Source organism: Nelumbo nucifera, chromosome 5 (assembly GCF_055504915.1).
Source record: "Nelumbo nucifera cultivar China Antique chromosome 5, China Antique-T2T, whole genome shotgun sequence".
In the NCBI taxonomy this organism is placed as follows: Eukaryota; Viridiplantae; Streptophyta; class Magnoliopsida; order Proteales; family Nelumbonaceae; genus Nelumbo; species Nelumbo nucifera.
The window spans coordinates 15,221,100-15,247,081 of NC_142653.1; the positions used below are offsets into that span (position 1 = coordinate 15,221,100).

Sequence of the window (25,982 nt, forward strand, 5' to 3'; positions counted from 1 at the left end):
ATTATTGTTATTTATTGGAGATGAGACTATTAATTTAGTTAAAATTATGAGTGTTCATGAGTTAGTTTGGTTCAGTCATAGGCTATTTGGCCAATCAAATTGACTTGGTCGGGTTAGGGAGTTGGTCAACTAAAGCCGACTAACCTTTTGTGAAAACCGACCCACTCAAGTTGTATCAGTTTGAGTCAATTTTTTGGTTTAGTCAGTTGGTTCAAAAGATTTAAACTAAAAAATTTAATTTAATTTTAAGAATTACAATAAAATTATTAAAAATTATATTTATGATATAAAATATTTTAGACTATGAAATATGAGAAATTTCCCACTTTTCCATATTAAAAGTTATATTTAAAATATAAAATATCAATAGATACCCATGGTTAGGTCGTTCGATTTTGGTTGGTTTGCAACTGGCCAAAGTGAAATTGATCCAATTTGGTCGAATTGGAAAATTTTTGAACCAAAGCCAACCTAAAATACTAGAATGCCGACCAACTCATGTTGAGTTAATCGGGTTGGTTGGTTTCATCAGTTTGATGGATAAACCTAACTAAAATTAATTATTGTTATTTTTTTATTATAAAAATTTTATTAAGAGCAATATATAAAATATGAATGATTATTAATTATTTAAAAAGTTTAAAATATAAAACAATTGTATACTTTTGTGTGTTTCTATTAGGATCATTTACTATAACACGCCTTTAGACATGGCAATTTTCCCCATCCCCGATAGGGACCTGACTTCCATGACCCGATGGGGCCAGGGATAGGGATTGTTTTGGTGGGGTGGGGGGTAAGGACGGGGATTAGTTGGGGTTAGGGTCGGGGATGGGGATCGAGGTCCCTGCCTTGCCCCGACCCTAATTTTATATATATATATATATTAAATGTTATTTATATTAAACATACTATTATATTATTTATATTGTATATATATATATATCAAAACATCTTTAAAACATTATTTATAATTTATAATCTTTATTTATTTTAAATCAATTTATTTAAAAAATACTATTATCTGAAAACATTTTGGGGATTTGAGTCCCCACGGGGAACCCATCATCGTCGGGGATTGGGGATGTGGGTTAATTTCATAATCGGGGTCGGGGATAGGGAATATGATCCTTGCCCCGTTGCCATTCCTACACACCTTATAGTTTTACATATTTACTTAAACCTACCTTATAGTTTTCATTTTACTAAAACATTCCATATATTTTACAACTTATTTACTTAATCAACCTTTCATTAAGGAGAGTCTGTTTTGCCATCAGGCCCATGATTTTTTATTCAAAAAATATCTTTAACATTTTTTTAGTATAAAAAACAAAATTGACCAAATATAGCCAATAGAGTGGTTGCCTGTGCCTTATTAAGGGCAAAAAATGTATTTTTATTTTTATTTTCTTTTGATTAAATCTATTTAAATGAACAATAGGATCAATACTGTCATTTTCTAGTGTCCTCTAACGGAAGATTGATTAAATCTATTGCAAAGTATAAGTGGTGTTTTAGTAAAATGCTAACTATAGGGTAGATTTTAATAAATCTATGAAACTATAAGGGGTATTTTAGTAAATGCCCATTTCTATTATTTAGCTTTCGCTTAATAAATCCCGTACATCTTATAGGTCTCCATTAATAAATATATAATATTAAATACATATCTATTTTTACAAAAATTAGTTTTTTTAATCATATTTTTAATTAATGTTTAAACATTCGTCATTTAAACGTAACATCATGGATCGACCCATTTAAACCCAAATGGATGAAGTATTTACCCACCACTGAAACTGGATGATGAATTCATTTTTATGTTGATAAATACATAGGTTTTGTATTGTAAATTTATTTTTAATTGGTATAATTTATTAATGACCTTTTTAGGAACCAAACTCAAGTAGGTTGAGTATCTTCTTGTGTGGTGGGAACCAATATGGTGACTGCATTCTATTTGTACCAAGTTTACGTACTAACCGAATAACCGAGTTGATCTCTTGATTATAGGACTATTAAATAGAATGAACTTTTTTCTCCTTATTGCCCTCTTTAAAAGATAGGGGTAGTGGGGTACTCGAAAGAAAGTCCAAAATTGAAAAATACGTAAAAACCCGGAAACTAGAATACATTATATATTTATACATCCCATGTAATCCGAGTTCGGTTCGAATACGATGTATGACACCTGACTCGAATTCGAAAACTACATATATCCGATTCGATTCGATCCGATCCGTTTGCAACCCTACTTCCCCTTCCCGCCCAATGCTCCATCAACGAGTCCGAAGTGCGAACCAGTACCTCTGAATCTCAGAGAAGTGAAGTGCGGAAGCTCAAAACTCCATTATCATTTGTCTACATCTCATTTTAGTCTTATATACTGTATTCATCGATGGATAATTGTCAAGAACATGAAATGGCGGCCGAAGATCACATACATGCTTTTGCGAGATTTATCATTCGCCGCCATACTGACGAGATTCACTCGATTCTGTTCTCCCAAGATTCCATGCTCCATTATCCTCTCATTGTAGAGTAAGCCCCAGTAATTTTCGTTCTCTCATTCTTTTACCTCCAGTTTAACAACAGTTCTTCCTTTCCCTCTCCCTCAGTTTCGCAGAGTTGACTGAAGAAGATCCTCAACTAGCACACCTCCTCTTCTCCCGACCTACTGAATTCTTGCTGCTATTCGATCATGGTGCTTGCCAGGCTCAGGTATTGAATTGTCGAATCTATCGCCATGACATTCAAATACCATCAAATGCACTAAAGACTTCATATTATTTGAATGAAAATAATAGCGTGTCATTCTGGACGAGCTGAAGTACCCGAAGGATGCAGTTCTCAAGAATTTCGTACACGTCCGGATCAACATCAGTGGCTCTCCTCTGGAGTTCCCAGGTTTAGCTCCACTGACGAAGCATGGTCTTTTGCATTCTATTATTCAAACTTGCCTCTCTGTTTGATCCGTGGCAACTTGTATGCGTACAGAGACTTTCCCGAGCATTGGACGCGTGAGAGTGAAACATCGGGGTGTTCTTCTGACTCTGAAAGGGACTGTCATCAGGTCCGGGTCCATCAAGATGATTGAAGGGGAGCGGGAATACGAGTGCCGTAAATGCAAGCACAGGTGATTTGATTTTCACTTTCATCTGTAGCTCAACCATTCTTATCTTATTTATTATAATTATTTTTTAATCTAGAAAACTGAGGATGGGGCTACTAGTGCATGAGCAGAAGACATGGTAATTTTTTATATTCCAACCAAAATGTCGAATCCTTTTCTTTTTCTCCCGAATGTCTGTGCTTTGTGGCTCAGTTAGCAAGTAACACAACTACATCTACTCTCGCTACTGATATCGCTAAGGCTGGTTTTTGAATCGTAGTCTTTACACTAAACTAAGTAACCCGACAACCTCTTAATTCAGTAACCGCCCACAAATCCTCTTCTCGTCGCCACTGGCACCAGAACACATCCCCCATGTCCATACCTCCCCCCCCCTGGTAATACTTGTCATGTCCTCTCACATTATCTAGACTTGAAAGGTCTTTAATTAGGTTTCACATTTATCGTTATCAATTTAACATGGAATGATCTATCCTAGAAGGAATTACATGATCTTTCCTGGACCCAAGCAATTCCAATTGTATTTCTCAATTTAGGGCATTGCACTTGTGCTCCCATTGGTGACTCTCAACACGTGATTGTGTTGATCTATAGCATTTATTTCTCCTAGTGGTGCTACTGAATAGCATGCTTTGTGTTTAACTGTTTATCATCTAGTATATTGGAGTAGGTATTGACTAATTCTGTTTTCTGTTTGTCATCAGCTGGACTGATAATGTTTGCATTTAGGTTTAAAGTCTATCCCGAACTAGAGACTGGAAATGCTGTAAGGCTTCCATCATCTTGCCCTTCCCAGGTATGCTTCTTCTTAATGCCCACTGATTTATACATTATTAGCAAATAATCTTTTTTTTTTTTTTTATTTAGCAAATTATCATCATCATCATCCGTTCCTTATCCCAACTATATGGGGTTGACTACATAAATCCTGTTCTGCCAATCTTTTTCTATTTAAAGCCAATATCCACCTGTGAACAAACTATTAGTCTACTTTTTTTGGTCCTGCCCCTAGCTCTTTTAGCCCCTTCCTTGTAACAGATACTTCTTTATACTGGTTATTTGGATGGTATTCTCGGCATGTGAACAGACTATCTTAGTCTACTTTCCTACTTTTTATCACCTATTGGAGCCACTCCTAGGTTCCTTTAAATAAGTTCATATCTGATCAATCTTTCTATTTTTTTCTTACTCATCTTATAATCTTTATTTGTATCATGTGGTTGTAGATGAAAGGCACAAGAAGCAATGGTGAATCAGAGCTCCATACTAAGTCCTAGAACTAAAATCTTTAACCCACGAAGAATTGACCTTGATAAAAAACCATCCTCTTTATCCAAATCTAGGATTCACCTAACTGAGCAATTTTTTTTTTTGAGAGAAAAGTAAAGTAATATATTAGACAAAAAGCAAACCAGATCTGAACAACAAGGAGCTGTGCAATGCCCAATCAAAAACTGTACTACATCTTCTAAATTGTATACCCTGTGTGCATAGATACAAAAAGAGCTATATGGTCTATTCCTGAATTGTTTATGTGTTCCTACCCTTGAGTACATCCTACCCCAAAATCATTTACATAAATTTTCCTCTGTAACAAACTTATTTACAAACAGTCTTTTCTTTTTTTTCTTTCTGTTCATATTGTCCAAACCACTAAAGCTGGTCTTCTCCCCAGATAACCTTGCCTTCTTTAGAGAGACCTTTCAATTGCCAACTCTGAAGCACTGCTAATAGATTTTCTGGGAAACAGAACTGAGCTTCAAACAGACCCAAAAACTTTGCCCAAAGGATTTGAGCAACTCTACAGTGGATCAATAGATGATCTGAATCTTCAGAAGCTTCCCCACACATTATGCACTTACTAGGCAGCACACTCAGCCCTCTCCTAGCCAAAATCTCCACTGTCAAACACTTGCCCACACTGCCACCCATAATAAAAAAGACATCACTGTGAAAATTCCTGCTTTATCCCACTTCTGAATTCTCTTATCCCTACTCATGAAGCCAGGAGTTATGCCAGACAGTTGCTGCATCAGCTTCATCTACTGTCCAACCTCCCAGTCATTTAGATTCCTTCTAAATATCGGACACCAAACTTCTGTATCTCCTACCCAAGAGAAAGCCTCAGCAACCAAGCAGTCTTTGCTTTGAGCAATCTCATAGAGGTTAGGATAGCTCTGATTAAGAGGATGATCTCCACACCAAGTATTAGTCCAGAATTTGATTCTTGTATCATCTCCCACTGTGTACCTGATTCCTTTGCTGAACTCCACAAGAGCTTTTTGAGTTCCTCTCCACAGTCTACACTGCACACCCATAAGACATTCTTGTCTCAGCTGGCTCCCATATTGAATCACCTGCACCATATTTAGCTAGAATAATCCTTCCCCATAAAGCATTAGGTTGTTCATTCCACCTCCAAAGCCACTTGGCAAGACAAGCTATATTGAACTTCCTCAGCTTCCTCACCCTCTGGCTGGAATGAGGAACAGTGATAGTAGGTAAGTGGGAAGAGAGAAGAGAACACTTTTAACTTAAACCACCTTCCCTCCCTTTGACAAATATCTTCCTTTCCAGGATGCCAACCTAGAAAATACCAAACATGTGAAAAAATTGGTTCATAGACCCTGAGAAAGTGAACAGTGAAGTAGCAAATGATCTCATCTCTGAGCCTGCACAGCGTAATAATTAATCCTCATCATTGTATATAGAATTACCTTAATTTTATAATATCACATATCTTGTAATTATGAGATCCAGGTATTAATTGGTTCTTTTTTTTTTGATTGATGTATTAGTTGGCTCTTTTTGGTTTGTATTAGAAGTTTGATGAACAACCTGTTGTCTTCTGTAACAGAGGGCTAGATCATGTGAAGGCACAAATTTTCAATTTATGGAAGGAACCATTGTCTGTCATGATTATCAGGAAATCAAAATCCAAGAAAATACACAAGTTTTAGGCATTGGGTCTATACCTCGCTCAATACCTGTTGTTCTGAAGGATGATCTTGTTGATATTGTTAAAGCTGGAGGTATGTTTTGCATGTTAATAACTTGCTTTAATTCCAACTTTTTTACTTTTCTTCTTTTTTCTTTTTTAATATTCTTTTTTCTGGACCTTCTTTTTCTTTTCTTTTTTTTTTTAAAGTAAAACTATTGTGTATATCTGATTGACATTCGTGCTTATTTCCAAAATGATAGTTTTTCTTTGTGAACATTGTTGTTTTTGTCGTTCTGATATATAAAGCAATTTCTTCAGTTCTTTTCAAATTCCAGTAGATTCTTTTGTTAAAATATTAACTGTACATTATCTTTCCTATTTTTAGATAGTGGGATAGTTATTTATTTATTTTTTATACTCATCAAGTTGATTGATATATTTTTACTCTAAATCATGTATTTCTTGTGGAGTTATGACTCCAAAATGACTGCATATGCAAGGTTTAAAATGTCGATGTCGATGGAAATGTCTCTTACCAAAACATAGGACATATGTCGGAAATTTCGAGGGGAAATATTGTAAAAATTAGAGACATTGTGAAAATATTATGAAATATGTGGAAATATGCAATGATATTTTGTAAAATTATAAAAAGAGCATTAATACATATTTCTAGACTATTGTCTTATTCCCAACCATTATATAAAGCTAAGAAACTAAGATCAATAACAAATTAGTAAATGGCGATTTACTGATTTATTATGCATTTTGATGTTTTTACAAGGTTATCTGATATTTTCTTTCTTATTTTTAATTCTGATTTATTATAAATTCTAATATATTTATTTCACATTAGTAAATAGAAATACATTTATTCTGATTTTTTAAATATTAAAGTTATAATACATTATGCTTTATTATAAATTTAATAAACTGATTCTCCTTTTTGTAGTATTAAGATTATAATAAATTCTGAATTCTTATAAAACTTAATGAATTTATTATGATTTTTATGCTAAATTTATAATAAATTATGATTTAGTATAAAATTTAATAAATTCATTCTGATTTTTATATTAAATGTAGAATATGATTTATTATAAAATTTAATAAACATTTTCTGATTTTAGTAAATATTTTTAAAAATACTAACTAGTTAATATTTTATTACTTGAAAAATATTTTATGTTTTATATTATAAAGTAATTAATTTATTCTTTTATTTTTGTATTTTGGTTAATTCTTTTTTATAAATATTTTATTTGAAATATTAAATAGAAATTATTAATGGAATAATTTATATTAATATACTGTATTATGTTAATATAGTATACTAATATATTATATTATTAATGTACATTAGTCAACATCTTGTCGACATAATAGGAAAAACTGTCTTTTTTTTGGTTATTTGGATCGATTTTTATATTACCATCCATTTTCATGTCGGTAAGCCTCGACATTGACATTTGGCGACATTTGAAACCATGTGCATATGCCAGTTGAATGGTGACCTTGGTAGCAAAAAGATGGATCATTTCCCATGACTACTAAGAATGAGTTGGTCTATTAATGACTGGATTCCAATCCTAAAACTTTTTAACACCTTCCTAAAATATGCCGCTAACTTTTTATTCCCTTAAATAAAATCAAATGCTCTAGAGGCAGAAAAACTTTAGTTCATCTTTCCTTGCACCTCAACCAGTGCCTTTCCTACATGTACACTGATTGACAATGGCCAGGAGTCGACTTCTGCTATCTTAGATGTGCACAAGGCCTAGGTATAAACAAAGAGTATGCCCTATGTATCACAACTTCAAGATTTATGAAGGGTTAATCCAAGGGTCAATACGAGTCATACACTACATTCAACCAACTTTTGGGATGGATTTGGATACATGGGTATGATCCCCTTCCCTTCAAGCCTGACTTGTTGGAGGAACTGGCTACACTTTTTAGCAGATCAAGATATTTATGGATTGATTTTTGTCTGCATGCTTTGGAAGTTGAATGTTCTCATTGACAATGCTGTTCATTGAGGAACAGTAATTCATTTTGTAAGCCTGTTTTCTCCAGAAGTTTCTTTATGCTGCTCAGATTTTCTAATACATATAACTTTGTCTCTTCTTGCATTCTATGCTTCTTGTTTGAATTTTGATTTGGTTCCATTAATCTTCTGGTTGTTCTAGATGATGTGATCGTTACAGGGGTTTTGACTGCAAAATGGTCTTCAAATTTAAAGGATGTTCGATGTGACCTTGATCCAGTTTTAGTTGCCAATCATGTCAGGTTGGTGAAGTGTTTCTTTTACATTGATAAGTCAATTAATGCTTTACTTATACCTAGAACACGAGTTCTAGTTTACCTGATGGCTTTTAAAGATGTTTTGAGGTGTTGAATATCCTAGGATTTTTATGTATACCACCTTCTTTTCAAGTTGACACTTAACTATCACCATGCTTTTTTGATCAGCGAAGAAATTCATTTATTAATTTAAATCTGAATTTAAGATACAATAATTCCCAAAACAAAGTTAGTTTACAACAGTGTCCAAAATAAGGATGGTCTATTAGCTCCCTGCTTGGCTAACATATCTGCCAACCCATTAGCTTCCCTTTTAACCCATTTGAAGGTAGAGTTAAATCTCTTTGCAAGTTGGTCAATCTGTCTAAAAGTGAATCTTAGCTTCCAAGGTGCTGACTCAATTTGCTTTGCCCATGTTATAATCAGAAGCGAGTCTCCTTCAATTTCCAGCTCTCTTGCCCCTAATTGTTCAGCAAGCTTCAATCCTTGCAACAGGGCTTTTGGTTCAGCTTGAATCAAGTCCAGCTCTCTTGCATTTCATGTTTTACTTAAATTGCTTGAAGCAAGTAGTACATGTACTTCAAAAGCATTTTGCTAATTTTGGCATTCATGTATTTCTCTTGTAGCCATTTTGCCCTTAATGACATGCATGTGGAAGAGGAATTATGCAAATACATTCACTTATAGTATTTTCACTGCCCAGGAGAACCAATGAACTAAAATCAGATATTGATGTTCCTGATCATGTAGTCAATAAGTTCAAGCAATTTTGGTTGGAGCACAAAGATACCCCATTGAAAGGTAGGTAACCATGTATTCTTGCCTTCTTGGTACCCATGTATTTAACTTCTTTAATAAAAAATATAAAAAAAGAAAAAAAAAGCTATGTAACAACGCTCCTTTTGCTTTTTCTATGCTATTTATATTATTTATTTTGTGTCAACTTTAATACAAACTTAAGGGATATCATGCTGTAAAGAATTATCGGATATTTGTTGTAGTATAACAATTAATAATTCTATTTAAGAGTAAATACTGTCTTTCTAGTTATTCTCAAAGCAGTCAAATTTATCACAGGGAGAAATGCCATTCTCCGAGGAATTTGCCCACAAGTTTTTGGACTGTTTACAGTTAAGCTTGCAGGTATATGATGTTTCATTTTCAGTTTCTTTAACATTTAGTTTGAAGATTGAAATATACAACTTTCTTTGCTAATCGAACAAAGAAGAAGACTAGGTAATGCCATACATGAAATGCTTTCTGTTTCTTCTTTTTTGAACCTTACCAACAGAAGTTATATTCTTACACTAATGGATTCTATTTCCATTTATCTTATGCATTGCTACTTCAACCTTTAGTTGCACTAACATTGATTGGAGGTGTTCAACATGTTGGTGCTTCTGGGACAAAGGTTCGAGGGGAGTCACACTTGCTTTTAGTTGGTGACCCTGGTAATCTTCTTTTTCTTTTATGATTATGCAAGTTCTTGATATTCTAGATGTCTACTTTAGGTGAGGCTGCAGATTTACAAGTCATGGCCTAACACTTCAACTCTTCCCTTTCTAGCCATGCCAACTATGGGTATAGTTGGATTACATCCTAGAGGAACAATTATAACCAAGGATTAAATAACTGTACAGTGGGGCATATTGATAAGTCAATTTTAAGATATTGATATGCAAACATTTTGGTATGCTGGAGAAAAATGCTAAGAAAAAGAATACAACTTATATACATAAATGTTTCTTGTTTTAATGCCTAAATAATTTTAAGGGAAAATTGCTAGGATCTTCTTTGAAAGTTTCTTCCACAATTGCCACAAAGTTCAGTAATTAGCATAAGTAGCCTTCTTTTTGAAATGTAGAAGGAACTTAACATGACAAGAAGGCAATACCCTAATTACCATTGTCTAATTTACTATATCATTTTTTATGGGAAATGGTGACCTTTATTAATCTTAAGGAGACTTATTTCAACTGTCACCTTCATAATCAAGGTGACCCTTACAAAAAATAAATTACAAACACACCTAGAAAAGGTTTTCCCTACTAATTCCTCGCTTTGCTAAAGTATTGGCCATTGCAAATTTACTATATCGATTTGCAAAGCTCTATATATATACCCTAATTACTCTATATACCCTAAATCCCTAATTACCATTACCTAATTCACTATACCAATTTACCCTAATACCATTATCACTTATCAATTTGCAAAGCTGCCACTTATTCACTATTATCATGATCTCCAAATTAAAAGGTTATAAGGCACCAATATTCCACACTCCAGCCAATAGAAACATACTAAAAAGCACCCATGGTGATCATTCATTTGGCCACTCTAATGGTAATAAAATTTTTCACTGACAAGATGTATAAGCCCCGTTTGGCACATCTTTTTGCGTGGGCTGTTGGCTGTTTAGAAGCCCGGCAGCCCATGTTTTCGTCTTTTTCTGTTTGGTTGGGAAAAGATCTAGCTGCCAAAAGATGCTGCCCCGAAAAGACGTGTGAAGCCCGTTTTGGGCTATTTTTGGGAAGCTCCAAATGGAGCTTGTCCACTTTTTTCATCATGTCTTTGTGCAGAAAGACGTGCAGGAAGACATGCCTTAACCAAACGGTCTTCAGGCTGCTAAGATCTTAATGCAAAAGCTCACATCGTCTTTTGGCTGTCAGGTATGCCAGAAGATCTTTCAAAAAAGACTTGTCAAACGACACCATAATTACTTAATGTCATGAAGGATCTGAGAATTCCTCTCTTCCTAGATGCTCCAAAAGGTTCTAAAGAACACATTTCCACATAATCTTCCACCTGGACCAAAGGGGCACTCTGCAAGCTCCAACTTAAATCTGACAGTTGACATAGAATTGACTCGCTGCTTATCCATCAGCCATGTACATAACCAAGTGTGAGAAATAAATTTTATTGGTTTTAGCCTTCTAAGGATCATGTATCAAGTGCTGATCATTTTATTGGCTATCACCAGCTAAAATCTCACTTTATCTATGCATGCATGATAAATGAAAAATTTATTAAAAAGAAAAAAAAAGAAATTCCGTGGTTAAGAATAATCTTAAATCAGTGTACAAAGGTATACCCTGTAAATGCACAATGTCCAACACCCCCCCAAAATTTTCCCCCAAGGAAAATTCTAATTAATGTTTTATTTCCTGTATGCTTCTTATTGCTAATAAATATTTCGTGTTCCATTAGCATAAAAAACTGTCTGAGGAAGAGGGCAGTTGGATTTTCTGAAACTCCTAATACAGATGCAGAGTGATAATGTTTGTTATTTTATGAATCTGACAGGGACTGGGAAGTCCCAATTTTTGAAGTTTGCTGCTAAATTGAGCAATCGATCTGTTATCACAACTGGCTTGGGAAGCACCAGTGCTGGATTAACTGTTACTGCTGTCAAGGATGGAGGTAGGTTTTATGGTTTCCCATACTTTCAATAATTATGAAGTTTAAAGTTCTGTTGAACTGTAATAACATTTGCACCATGAAGCTCAACCTTCTGACACTGTCATTTATGAATGTCCACATGCATTCTAGGTCTAGCAAGGCACAAACTTATACATTTAGTATCACTTTTCATTCAAACAAACTCTTTTATTTTATTAATATGGAAATATTATGGTAAAGGTGAGAGTAAGAACAGAAAATTGTATTGCCGACTCGCAAAATAAAGGGTTTACGGGAAACAACTGTATTGAAGGCTATGTGTAAAAACAAAGGGAGGGGTAAGGTAGTTAAGTCTAGCCTAATGAAATGAGAAAAGTACATTATGCATAACTGCATACCATTTAAAGTCCAATGTTAACAATCCACAAAAAAAGGACCTTTGTGAAGCACTGTAGAAGGAATATCTGATGGGAGCTAGAGTATGCTTTTTTGGGCTACCTTATAATTGTAATTTCAGGCTAGAGTTTGCCTTTTTCTCAGTGCTCAGCTCCAAGGGGAGTTAACATCTCATGCCTCCTCTTAGGCTGATTGTACACTTTTTCTATGCTTAATAAAATACCAATCGTTTATCAAAAAAAAAAAAAATCTGATGGACTGGCTGACCTACTAGAGAAGCAGGGGTGAACAGGGATCAATTGTAATTTTACTTTGTTTTTAAGGCAGCAACTCATGCCTTCTGGGAGAACTCAGTTTTGTATGTATTTGTCAGTTTACTTTTACTATTATTAATAAAATACTTTATTACTCATAAAAAAAAAAAGATGGGAGCTATAGATTTAGGACTCTACACATAGGAAGGTATTCTTGAAAGATATTCAATGCATATTTTGTGTTTTTGTTACAAATTTTTAGCACTTTCAGAATAAGAACAAGGAGAAGACAATTTGATAAAGCAGAAATTGGGTGAAGAACAAGGGAAAGCTAAATATGATTATTGAACACTAGAGTTTATGGACATAGAATTCCATAAGATACAAAAGGTTGGTTTTGTAAATTGATCCTCATGCAAAGTCCTTTTAAGTAGTCAATAAACAAATAATCAAAGAAATCACTTTAACATGACATAGGTCAGCAGTTTGCAGCTTTTCTGTGATTGGAAAATGAAGAAATTGTATTGTTTTGCCCAACGTTAAAAAATTTGACTGGGGTAAGCCACAATGAACCAGGGAGTCTATCTATATATTAAATATATATTTCTTAAACAATAAGATTGGATAAAAATAGGAGTAAGAGAGAGGTTGGAATTTGAATATTGTAAAAAACTTCTACCGGTTAAGAAGATCTAAAAGATACCAAACAAAAAATTATGATTTCAAACCTGAATAAAGAAACCGAAGTTTCTTTGAAAGTGCTTCTCTTATTATTGTCTTGCTTTCAATCACTATCCCTAGCTACACAGTGCATAGAAGTTTTGAACAGAAAAACCAAATTTACCCAAACCCAGTATTCTTAAGAACCAATTATTTTTCACATTCTCTACATATTCCAGTGTGATGGATTGAATATCTAAGTTTGATACTTGATCATCTCATTTTTCTAAAATAACCAGGTGAATGGATGTTGGAGGCTGGGGCCCTTGTTTTGGCAGATGGTGGCCTTTGCTGCATAGATGAATTTGATAGGTATTTTCTTGAAGATTTGACTTACATGGCACAACACCTATATTTTCTTTTTATCTTATTTCTTACATATTGGTCTTTCTTTCTTTTCTTTTTGGTTCTGACTTCTGAAATCTCTTATATTCATTATAAAATATATTCCTCATGTCTTTCTCTTATTAACTTTTTTCATGCAAACATGTCTGCATGACGCTATTTATCTGTTTAGCATGGTATACATGACTTTCACATTTTCATGTATGCTGATTGGTCGGTTGTGGGATGTTGTGAATCTTGTCGCAATATCCATGATAATAGGTTGGAGTGATATGGATCTAATATTTTTACCTTATCCTTAGTCTGTTCTTCAACCCATCATACAAGGGCTAGTTAGGCTAGCCATCTTGGCCCAGATCACCCTTGATTTGCTTTGGAGTCTAAATTTCTAGGCAACTGTACATTTAGTCCTGACTATCTGAAAGCAAAACTGGTTGACTTTGGAGGTGAGTTTCTAGTTACATTTGGCGCAGACCAGCCAAAAGCAAAACCTGTTGTTCTAGCCTGTTTGCACCCTTCTGTAATAATTTGTGGTCTATATTAATTTTAGTTAAGATTTCATCTTCACTGTATTGTGTAACTGTTATATCTCTACATATATACTTTAGCCTTCTTTATGTAATATTAGTAATATTGTCTCTAAAATATCTTATGAACTTTTGCAAATAAAAGCAATGAAAAATTTTCCTCAGTTATACATCATGCATGACCAATTTATGTTATAGGTGACAGAGTGATTTATGAAAATGCATTTTGATAAAGAAAAATATATATTTTGATTGTGAAAGCTACTATTCACAATATCGGTTCATCAGAGAATTGAGAGAAGAAATTGCCTTGTCCATTTCCTAGTCACATTTTGTACTTGAGATGCCAATTGTTTATATGTTCATGTCTGTTATTTCAGTCTCGTCAATGAGGATATAGAGGCCATAGATTTAAGCCTCAACGAGCCTTTTATTTTTTGTAGCTTATGTGGCTATACATTTATTTATTGGTAGCTATTAATTTTTTTTTGATTGGCAACCCTTATCTTTTGCTAGATGATACAAGTAATAAATTATATAAAAATATTCCAAGCATCCCTTAATAGGCTGGATTAATCCACCTAACCCTTTATTTACTATTTAAGATTACATAATCCACAAGAGTTCCCCAATATAGATAAACCCTATTCACCCCATGTTTAGCCAAGGTGCCTGCCAAACAATATGTAGATCTATGGATCCATCAGAACCTTGCTCCCATTTCCCTTATTAGCGCTCGTATTTCTTTTTAATTTGCCACAAACCTTGACTTTTGCTCTTTGACCAGCCCATAACTACTCTAGAATCATCTGCCACCAGCAAGTTTCTACCATTTAGTGACATTCACAATCTACTCCTTGAAACACGGCTAGTACTGTTTCATTTATGGAATTTCTATACCCTATAGATCCCAAGTATATGGACAAGATGGGTCCATAAACAATCCCTAATAACCCCTCCTATGCCTGAAAGTCCAGGGTTTCCTATTCTGCAGCCATCAAAATTTAGTTTAATTTGGTTGCTGACTGGTGGGTGCCACTGTTATGAGGCTATAGACATTTTAGTTGATGAAGAAGCTATTAAATTCCATCCTCTGATGACGCCATTCTTAGTAAACAGATTAAACAAACTCAAGGTCTTGATCCAATGCACCACTCTTACTGTGATAATTTTAATGATTGTTTCTCTAGAGTGTGCCTTTACATTGATTTTTTTTTCTCCATTCCTTTGTTCCCATATAGTCCACAAAACAGATGCCCTGGCGCTTCTTTTTTCCCCTTCTTTATAGGTACTATGAAGAGTGAGCTCTTGAAGAGAGTCTTGCACATCAGAAGGCCATAATATGTCTGCAAAATTCTGTTCCTGGGCAGAAGCTTCTAATCTCTCTCTCTCTCTCTCTCCGTCTCATAATTAGCATACTTATGTTAATTTTGTGAATGATATTATACTGTAAGTCACTGTATTGCGAAACCTCCCACTTTTCTCATAATACAAATATACTTTGCCTTTTCCATTAAGGAGAACTCCACCTTCACCCAGAACAAGCAAAGAACTATTCCCAAATATTAGCAACATATGGACAGGAAATTAGTAGGTAATGAGTAGATTTTCCTTTTGCATAGTAAAGAAAACAAACATGTGGTGACAGATACTAATGAGGTCTTCTCCTTTGTAGTGTTTTGCAGGTGTTGAATTTTAAGTGAAAAACCTCCTCACAAATGGCTCTAATCTTTAGTGGCACCATTTGGTACCAAATGTCTTTCATTGGGGAAGTCTCGAGGCAGAGAGTAGATGGATAGGGTATTAAAGAAAGAAACATAGGTGAAGGAACCTGGGGAGTTGGCAGTAATTGCCAACTTTCATTAGATAATGAAAAAGAACTAGTTATTACAAGCATGCCGAAGCATCCCTTAAATAAGCTGGAAAAGCCCCCTAACTCTTTTTTCTACTGCTTAGGTTACATTTTCGAGCAAGGTTCCTCAGTAAATATGTGCCCTGTTTATCCCCTGTCTTGCCATGGCATTAGCCAAACATTATGTTTCCTTCATAATGTTCCTAAATTTCCGTGATCCTTGTTGTTCTTCTTTAACCAATCCACAACCACTCCAAAGTCACCTTCTACCAACATGTTTCTCACGTTTAATTATCTTCCTAGCCATGGTCCTTGTAACACTGCAAGCACCTCAGCCCTTGTAGAATTCCCATGGCCTATAGGTCCAAGGTCCCAAGTGTATGGCCAAAATAGACCAGACAGTTTCTAATGATCCCTCTTATTCGCTATACTTAACTCTTCATTCTTCCCATTCATCAAAAGTAGATAGCCAATTGGACTTGTTTTGATAAATAAATGAGCCATCTTTTCATGCATCTATTTGACAAGTGGGACATTGCAGTATATAACCAGAAAACTAGAAATACATAAACTTTTTACTTCTGTTTTCTACTTTGCTTCCTTTTGATATATAACTCTGGAGGGGATGCTTATATACTTGGGTTGAGATGTTGGAGTTTACACACACACAGTTGTTAGGGGGTCATGTACAAAGTTGGTTCTTTTTGTATGACACTAACTGTTAGGATTTTGGTTCTCTTTTTTGTTTAGGGCTATTTGCTTGTATACTTTATACGGATCTTGTGAAATTTACCATTTATTATTAAGAAAGAAATATAGGGTTGTTTCTATTCTTTTCTAGGAGGCTCTTTTTCAAGTGTTTCTTGACATGTGATGCTGGACTAACACTTCTTTTCTTTATTTTTATTTTAATAGCATGCGAGAGCATGACCGGGCAACCATACATGAAGCCATGGAGCAACAAACTATAAGTATTGCAAAGGTATCAGACATTTCCTTTTACTTTACATGTTTGTTCAATATGATGGAAGAATTTAGTGATTAATGATATCTTCTTATGTTACTTCCCCTTATTATTTACATTTTATGTAGATTCATTCATAAGCCATTCAAATAGTTGAGAAATTCTTCATGGAAATAGTAGGAATAGTAGGTGATATATCTTCTTTTCCTCTTTTATTTTAAAGCTCTAATGGTATTAGTGTTGCATGTACACAAATGCAGGAATTGTAATTTGACTTGGCAAAATGAAGAAACAAGGACTAGCGGATGCACATATAGAAAAGTATAAACTATTAAAATAGTCCATATATATTTTTTTGAATACCAGCATTATATACTTATAAAAAAAGATCTAGAAGTTTATCTTTGTTACTTAATTACAATCTATAGAAAAAATGACATTCATAGTGTGTATTTGCTGGGAAGTGTACCGCGGGAAGATTAATACTTGCAAAAAAGGCCTAATCAGACCTTATCTCCACAGACTAATCTCTTGTTACCACCTACTAATCTCCTGTCAATTTCCACTAGTATTTGGAATATTTTTTCTCCCTCATTGGTTGCAAATGGGCCTCCCCTCTAGATGTGGTTAGTTAGTTTGCTTCCTACACTTTCAGGTGGCCAAGGAAGAGGGAGAGGAATAAGTGGAGATGCACAAGAGCAGTGATGATATGGTCATTGTAGGAAGAAAGGGATACAAGGATCTTTAGGGATTAAGAAAAAAAAACAAAGGAAGCCATCATTGAAACCATAAGAATGAGAGTGGCTCATTGGGTAAAGTCTTTGAGTATCTACTCTTTCTTTTGATGACATTGTGCTGGAGTGGGTGTTGTTATTTGGGATGAAAATGGAGAAGTTAAGACAGTATTCTCAGGTTCAATAGGAGTAGAACTGCTAGCAATGCTTCAAGGTATCAGATTGGCAAAGCAAATAAACATTTCTAATTTGCTTATTGAGGGTGATTCAAAGACATGTAAGCTGTTATCAAATGAAGAGAAGGCATTGTGGACTTACAGAGAGGAACTTAAGGAAATTAAGTGGTTGGATTTGAATATGGGAGTTAAATTTCAGTGGGTGCCAAGATCTGCCAATTTAGCTGATTTTATGGCTAAACAAGGGCTAACTATTTTGGGTTGTTCTGTAATTTTTCTTCATTCTTCTTTGGGGGATAGGTAGTATGTGTGGCCAATCCTTGATTGTACGGTGTTCTGTATATTTATGCCCTTTTAATAAAGTTTTCAGTTATCCATCAAAAAAAGTATCCAGTTGGGATCCAACACATGTCCTACACAGACATTTCATCCACTTGGGGAAATCCATGCAATAGTAGATGGTATTTGAATTTAAGGTTTTTAATAAAAATTTTTCTCTAATATTTGGAGAAGTGTTTAATATAGATTATGTTATTGCATATACTAGAATTGTTCATAATTGGGTTGAAGAAGGCAGTTGATCCCCTAAAACAGGCCTAGGTTGTTTTGTCTGTTCTTTTCTTTGTAGTAAGGTCGGCCTTCTTTTCAAAGTACACCCAATTGCTACAATTATTTGATATCAGAACAAAATGATACTCCGTGATCAGGAAACCACAAGCTAGAACAATGTATCCTTAAATGAATAATGACAACTAAATGCTGGATTTAGAGCTGAGATTGTTGTGCCAATGTTTAGGGAGGACTCTACTGGCTTATCCAGTTAGAGGATTGAGATTACAACCAAACATCAAAGTACACCCTAAATGCTACATTTATTTGATATGTCAACAAAATGATATTCTCACTTATCCCAATTGGGTCAAGAAACCACAAACTAGAATAATGTATCATTATCAATGTGAAGTATGACAACTAAATTCTGGATTTAGAGCTGAGATCATTTGATGTTGTGTCGGTGTTTAAGGAGGACTCCACTGGCTTATCTGGTTAGAGGATTGAGATTACAACCATAGTTTCAAAAGTGCCAAGGCTAGGCGACAGGGGGGGCGCCTTGTCGCCTAGTCGCCTAGGTGATGGATTTTTTCAGTAAAAACATGTATCCTAGGGTAGTTTCCTAGGTTCTGTAATCATATTTCCTTAATAAATATCCATAATTTTCATAAGAAAAGTATAAATTTCATGTTAAAGTATAGAACATTCAAAAAATATAGGGGCTGAATCCCTATTTCTGTTATAGGAAAAGAAAAGAAGAAAAGAAAATGTTGATTGGACAACATTTTATGTTGTTCGATACAGCATTTAGCAATGTTTGTGTTGATTAAACCCTAACAAATAAGAAAATAATAAAAAGAAATTAGTATATAAACACACAAAATGAATATTTTTATTTAAAAATGTCTATTTTATAATTATAACATAAAAAAATTAAGAATATAAAAGTTTTTTATAACACGCTATATAAAACTGCTTGGCGAGCCTCCAAGGGCACCTTGTTGCCTAGGGGTCGCCTTGACAACTATGATTACAACCAAACATCAAAGTGGCCTTGCTTAGAAATGAAATTTTGAAAATCCTTCTCTCTTTGCATCCCTCCTCCGTTTCCTTCAGTTGGTCATTCATAGTAGTTTTCCCTGAAAAGACTGATTTTCTTATACCTTAATTCACCATTGGAAACCATATATTAGGAAAAGTAGGTGGTCACTTTTTAAGTAAATCAGAAAAAAGAGGAGGTTTATCCTTATATTTGGAGGAGGTGTGGGGATGTGAAGATAATTTGATTGCAACCCGGCTCAGTAAATTTCATTGGAGAACATTTGCTCATGACAAAGTTATGGCTTAGAACCATTTTGGTTTAATGCAAAGTTGTATGTTTTATATTCCTTGATTAATGCATAGTGTATACGAGCATATGAACATAGTTTCATTCTCTTGTAGATTTAATTGAGATGCTTCACTGTTTTGCGTATTTTTTCCTTGGAGTTTTAAAAGTTTGAGGTACAAATGAAGAATATGCCATGCGACAGATCAGCAATCTTTTCATGCATATCATTAGTAGATATTTCTGTACCATCTTTAATCAATTTCAATGAGTTTGTGTTTCTTTATTTATATTCTACTTAGGTAATTTTCTTGCGCTTCCCAGCATTCTGATTTAAAATTTATCTCTTCTATCACCATTGATGGTTTGTTAGATGATAGGAGATTGGTTCTGTGCTTGTTGTCAGTGATGCAACTATAAAATGGATATTTCTTTCTCCCTTGGCAATTTATCATGCTGTTTTCAATTTCTGGTAACTAATTCCTAAACAACATTGGCTGTATAATTACTATTATTTTTTCAGGCTGGTCTTGTAACAACTCTTAGTACTAGGACTATTGTCTTCGGTGCGACAAACCCAAAAGGGCAGTATGATCCTAGTCAACGTATCACTTCTATTTAGCTTTTTTTTTCAATCTTAATTTCTTCTATGAATTAGGTTATGATAAATCATGTAAAGGCCCAAGTTACAGTTTTATTTTTGGACAGTAGTTATGCATCCTGAAATTGCAATTGGCTATTTATTAATCACCCTAATGTTTAGGGGCATGTTGCAATGCCATGCCATCTTCATCTGTTTCCCCCTTTTTCTCGTATTTCTTAACCTATTTTAGCTTTATCTGTCAACACTGCACTCTCTGGACCCTTGCTTAGCAGATTTGATATCATCCTTGTCCTCTTGGATACAAAGAATCCGGAGTGGGATGTAATTGTCTCATCTCACATTCTGGCTGAGGTAAATATATTACTCAGTTTGATATAAATGGCTCTGTTGCTGTGGACCATTTGTGCCAATGTTGATGACCATGTGAATCTAATCAGCAAGGAGGACAAGAAAAAGGAAAGAATGATGAAGATCTTATGAGCATTTGGTCACTTCCCATGCTTAGGAGGTACCCGTATCTTAAAAGCATTTACTGGTTTTCAATTCTTTGAATTTTTTGGAATAACCTTAATGATGTGAACAGCTACATTTTTGACAAGATTATTTGGATCTACCAAACTCTAGTTTTAGTAAAGCTGAGTTCACTCTTCATGACTCAAGATGCTTATGTAGCTTGAAGTTGCATTTTGAGACAATTATAACTATTTATGGGTTATGACAATTTTGTTTTTCAGGTACATTCACTTTGTAAAGGGATATTTCAAACCTGTACTCACAAAAGAGGCAGAAAGAGTTATTTCAAGCTATTACCAGCTTCAAAGAAGATCAGCTGTCCAGAATGCAGGTTTGAATCACAGGACCTTTCTAATAAGAAATTTACAGCATTATGGAGGGGCCATTGCTTGGTGCAATGGTAAAATCAAATGACAAGTTTGGGCCTGGAAGTGGCTACTTTGTGTAAAAAATGCTGGAGGTTAGGTCTGAATCCAATCCAACCCTTCCTAACTCCTAAGATCCTGGTTGGTGGGGACAAGCACTGGGTAATGTACTAATTGGTCCTTTTGCTCAATGTTTATGGGGCTTACTTTAATTATGCAGCAAGGACAACTGTGCGCATGCTTGAAAGTTTGATTCGACTAGCCCAAGGTATGTTTTAAATGTTCATATGGAGCAGGTACCATACAGTTGGAACAAGGCTTAGATGATGATGGTGGAGCCTCATCAGTTTTTAACTTCCAATTTGTCCCAAAGATTTGACATTATTTATTATTGATGGTACAGCACATGCAAGACTCATGTTCAGAAATGAGGTTAATCGACTAGATGCAATCACTGCCATTTTATGCATTGAATCATCCATGACAACCTCAGCTATAGTGGACAGCATTGGCAATGCTCTCCATTCCAATTTCACTGAGAACCCAGATCAGGAATGTATCCTGGCAATTTGATTACTTTTAACTACACGTTCATTTTCCTCTACATGTCAATATATACAACCTTTCCAGCTGTGCAGGCTAGATATTAAAATCCTTCCATGCTGTTTTTCAGTTAAATGTTTACTTTGTAAGGTGTAGCTGCTTTACTAACTGCTTCTTATCTATCTTCAACAAATCTAATAGTTAGTAATGCATTTGTGCTCCCATCCTCACATGCACTCTGTTATTTATTTAATTTTATGATTTACAAGTCCTTGACCATGTGCACCACAGATTCTAAGCAGGAAAGGTTGATCCTTGAGAAACTGAGATCATTTGATCAATTTCCTGATATAAATAGCATGGAAGAATCAATTTGTCAATAAGGGAATACAGGAAAAAGGCATCTAGGGCGATTCAAGTGCTGATAAGGATTTTGATAATGCCCAAACTTCTAAAGCTACCGATTCAGTATATCATACAAAATAAGTGCTCAGAGGTAGGTATATTTTGTCAGTTCCTAGCATTATGGTAGAGTTATTGAGCATTCTCTGATTTTTCCAGGTGTAGCTAGATAGATGTTTCACTGATGTACATGCCTGCTTTTTGACTTGTATATTAGTTTAAATTCCTGTTTCTTTCAACATTAGTATATACTAAATTCATTTTTACACCCCACCCCTGAAAGGAAAAGTGATTTTCACATTGTCTTCCTGTATAAAATCTATTTGTACATGAATCTTCTAAATGCAGTACCTGGATGACGTACAACCTGAACAGTACGTCAGTACTGGTTATGAGATCTATCCAATGGTTGCTTTCTATTAGCAGATTTTAGTGTAAGTGGGTAAATAATTTATTGAAGTTAAACTCCTTGGCAAACAAGTTTGGACCATCCTATAAAAAATGAAAACAACGTGATGCATTGGTACCTGAAGACATTACTACCTCGAGATGCATTCAGCTTCCTAGGACATTGGTCTACAAATATTACTCAGTAGTGAAGTGTGATATATAATTGGATATGAATATTAACATTGGACATCCTTCATATTATTTATGGTGCATGGTATTCTTGTTTGGTGGTGGACATCTTTTCTGTTACATTTATCCTCAGACAATGTGTAATGGGGGAGCCAGAGCATGAGAAAGAATTTGTTTTCCCCCCCTTTACCTGTTGAGGGCTCGTTTGGGAGGGTTTAACTTTATAGGTAGCTGCTTTAAGGACGTTATTCAAAGAGGCTTGTCAGCACTCAGCAGAGTCTCCTAATTTTGTGGATCCCACCTTTCAAGGCCAAAAACCACAGCGTGAAAGTGCTCTGATACAGGCAATAATTGGATTATATTCACCTTGGCTTTTGGCTTTGCTAGGTGGGCCACACCTGGACAGCTTATAATCAATGTTGGTGAAATCCCAGAAAGCCTAAATTTGCTAACCTTCAGCCCGGAAAAACGGATTTTCGTTGAATTTTCTGTGGCTACTGGCTTCTCCAAAGTAATTCACTAATTTAGTGCTTGTTTGGGAGGGCTTTCAGGGAGCGGCTTCTGGCTTTGTGAGGTGGGCCTCACCCAGACGGCCCATAATCTGTATTCGGCAAAATATTGGAAAGCCACAAATAGGTGTCTTAAGTTTCTTTGGATGGCTTATCCAAATTAGTGCAGTGAAAGCAATTCAACCAAAGCTTCAGCCCTCCCAAACAGGACCCCTAATTGGTTTGTTTAAATTAAGGGTGTTAATTGGTTGCACACTCCTAGTTCTTGTTGACATTTGCGTGTAAGGCTCTCCACGTTTTTCCAGTGGGTTCCACACTCCTTTCCCTAACTCTATTAATAAGAATGGTAGCGGGAGGGTTTGGGGTGGGGATTATACTCTCCATCCCCAATCCCAATTTCTTAAGCCCTGTTTGCCATCAATTTTGAAAATTATCATTCTCAAAATCCTTCTAGAAAATACTGAATACTGAGAATTTTCCACATTCTGAGAAAACATTAGCGGTGTTTGACATATAATTTTGATTCTTATTTTTCAAACTCAAAATGGTGTTTGATCACCACATCTTATTCATTGTTTTTCTGCAACTTAATCGAGGAACACAAAACATTGCCATCTTCCTATTTTCTCACCCCATCTGGCGTATTGGCAGGAGCTACCGAGGCCAGTCATTCGAGCCAATTGCGTTAAAGGCCAAGGAGCCTTGCGAAACCCCGAGAGAGAGAGAGAGAGAGAGAGAGAGAGAGTTTGGCCTTTATCACTCTAAAGGCAACTGCTTCAGCAACGTCTTGACGAGACAAAAGGACTGCATCCACTTCAATCGGTGAAATCTTCTCCCCTGAAATAGTGAGAAGACAACAGTGGGGAATGGCAGTGAGTTTTCAGAGCAACAATGGGGAATAGAATGGAGAAAACGCTAACACCGTTCACCTTTTGGCAACACCAGTCATATAAAAGCAGAAGGTTCAACCCATAAAGAAAATAGAGCATTTGAAAATATTAATCATAATCAGGAACACTCCATTCAGTCATCATTGATGAATCGACCAGCAACAGAACCACTAGTTCTTTTGATGAACATCTCTATCTCTCTCTCTCCCTCCCCTTCCATTCAAACACAGACCACCTTTTTTCATTCAACACAAACCATTAATCACCAATATTTTGTTTGAACATAGACTCAGCACTATTATACACTTTGAAAACGTATGGATACAGATGAAATATATGAAAATACATACAAATTTCATAAATACATCAATTACACTAACTTTAAGGTCAAAATAACCTTAAATAAGGTATGTATACATAAGAAATGTATATTTTAATGGTATATATAAAGAAATATATTATAATAAATATAATGGAATGTATAGATATCATACAATTTTGTTGATAACCCATCAATCAAGAGTCCAAGACTTATACTATATGGATCTTTACAAATTATCACATGCATAAAACCATTATTATGTTATATTTTACTTAAGTCCAAGAAACAAAACATATACAATTATTATATTTTAATTACTATATCAATTATTTTTTATTTTACTATTTTTACTTTTCAATATTAATGAAAAATGTCAACTAAATATTAAAATTTGAAATGTTTGATAAACAATATATATTTTTTGTAAATAATAAATTTTATTATAAAATGTAAATTAAAATATCAATTGATAATTTATAAAATATATAATCTTAACTTAAAATATTTCATATCTATATATTAAAATTTTTAAAATACATATCATATACAAATTCATAATTTTTAATTACTAAAATAAGTATTCTATTAAACTTTTTATTTCAATAAATTTTTTGAAATAAGAAATCATTTTTATATAAATTTAAATTAGTGTATTTGATAGATTCAGTATAATATTGTATGCTTGAATATTTTGTAAACAAAGTTTTTAATTTTTATAATAATATATCTAGTGTAAGTATATATATATATGTTCATGTACAAATGTATGAATTGTAAGTACTAAAATAATTGTTCTATTACTAATATTTTTAATTGTATAAATTTATTGAGAGTGAAAAATCAATTTTTGATATAAATATAAAATTGGTAAAAGTTTTAATTCATTTATAATTATAATTATTATTCTATTTATTTTTAAGTTAAAATTGTTGAACATATTAATATTTAATATGACATTTCTTTAGACTGTTGCTTACAATTAAGATAATAAAATTAATTTTATTTTATTTATAATCACAAATTAAAGGGTGGCTTAGTGCTTAAACCTAGGTTTGAATCATGTCAGCCACTTTTTTAACATTAGAGTTGTGTGGGTATCCGTTTGTATCGACACGTATCAGTTGATACAATGCGATACACACCGATATGGTGCCGAACAACTGACACGATACAATGTTAGTCCTAGTGTATCTAGTACTGTTCATTAATAATACCGATACGATATACCTTATATTGAATGTATCGTATTGATATTTTAATCCATGGTGTAAACTCAAAAAAAAAAAAAAACACATAAATCAAATGAAAAACTAGAAAAAACATAGACAAACCACTCATGACAACAATCATCATCATTGTGGTTGCTGGTCTCGACAATCGAAGCTTCTCCGGTGAACAACAATAACAGAGCGCCGAGGAAGTTATGAGAAGAAGAAAGGGGTTTTAGTGCTATTGTTTGTTCGATAGGTGTTATAAATGAAAGAGCATTTTACAACTTTGCCCCCACTTTCATGTGTAATATGAACCCATGTGTTCATTAATTTAAAAACGTAGCGAGAATTGAGAGAATGACATTCTCAATTCTCAAAAGTGAGATTTTTTCATTTCTGAGAAATAACTATCTA

At 34.3% G+C, this 25,982-nt stretch overlaps 1 protein-coding gene across 1 annotated transcript; it reads left to right on the plus strand.

The window, feature by feature from the left end:
* Nucleotides 1–2,256: 2,256 nt before the first annotated feature.
* MCM9 (minichromosome maintenance 9) lies at nucleotides 2,257–22,375 on the plus strand. The gene is made up of 20 exons (XM_010268627.3): nucleotides 2,257–2,544; nucleotides 2,622–2,724; nucleotides 2,811–2,910; nucleotides 3,001–3,139; nucleotides 3,866–3,932; nucleotides 5,994–6,168; nucleotides 8,267–8,366; nucleotides 9,085–9,182; nucleotides 9,459–9,524; nucleotides 9,740–9,832; nucleotides 11,688–11,804; nucleotides 13,393–13,465; nucleotides 16,793–16,859; nucleotides 20,154–20,235; nucleotides 20,464–20,585; nucleotides 20,672–20,742; nucleotides 20,969–21,078; nucleotides 21,333–21,380; nucleotides 21,516–21,668; nucleotides 21,947–22,375. Exons 1-20 carry the CDS (start codon nucleotides 2,402–2,404, stop codon nucleotides 22,036–22,038), a joined length of 2,019 nt encoding a protein of 672 aa, XP_010266929.1. The 5' UTR covers nucleotides 2,257–2,401; the 3' UTR covers nucleotides 22,039–22,375.
* The last annotated feature ends 3,607 nt before the right edge of the window (nucleotides 22,376–25,982 follow it).

Coding starts and splice junctions, on each gene's coding strand:
- MCM9 (XM_010268627.3), top strand. CDS start 2,402: ATGGATAATTGTCAAGAACATGAAATGGCGGCCGAAGATCACATACAT. Junction 2,911..3,000: donor CTCTCCTCTGGAGTTCCCAG/GTTTAGCTCCAC, acceptor GTATGCGTACAG/AGACTTTCCCGAGCATTGGA. Junction 9,183..9,458: donor CAAAGATACCCCATTGAAAG/GTAGGTAACCAT, acceptor AATTTATCACAG/GGAGAAATGCCATTCTCCGA.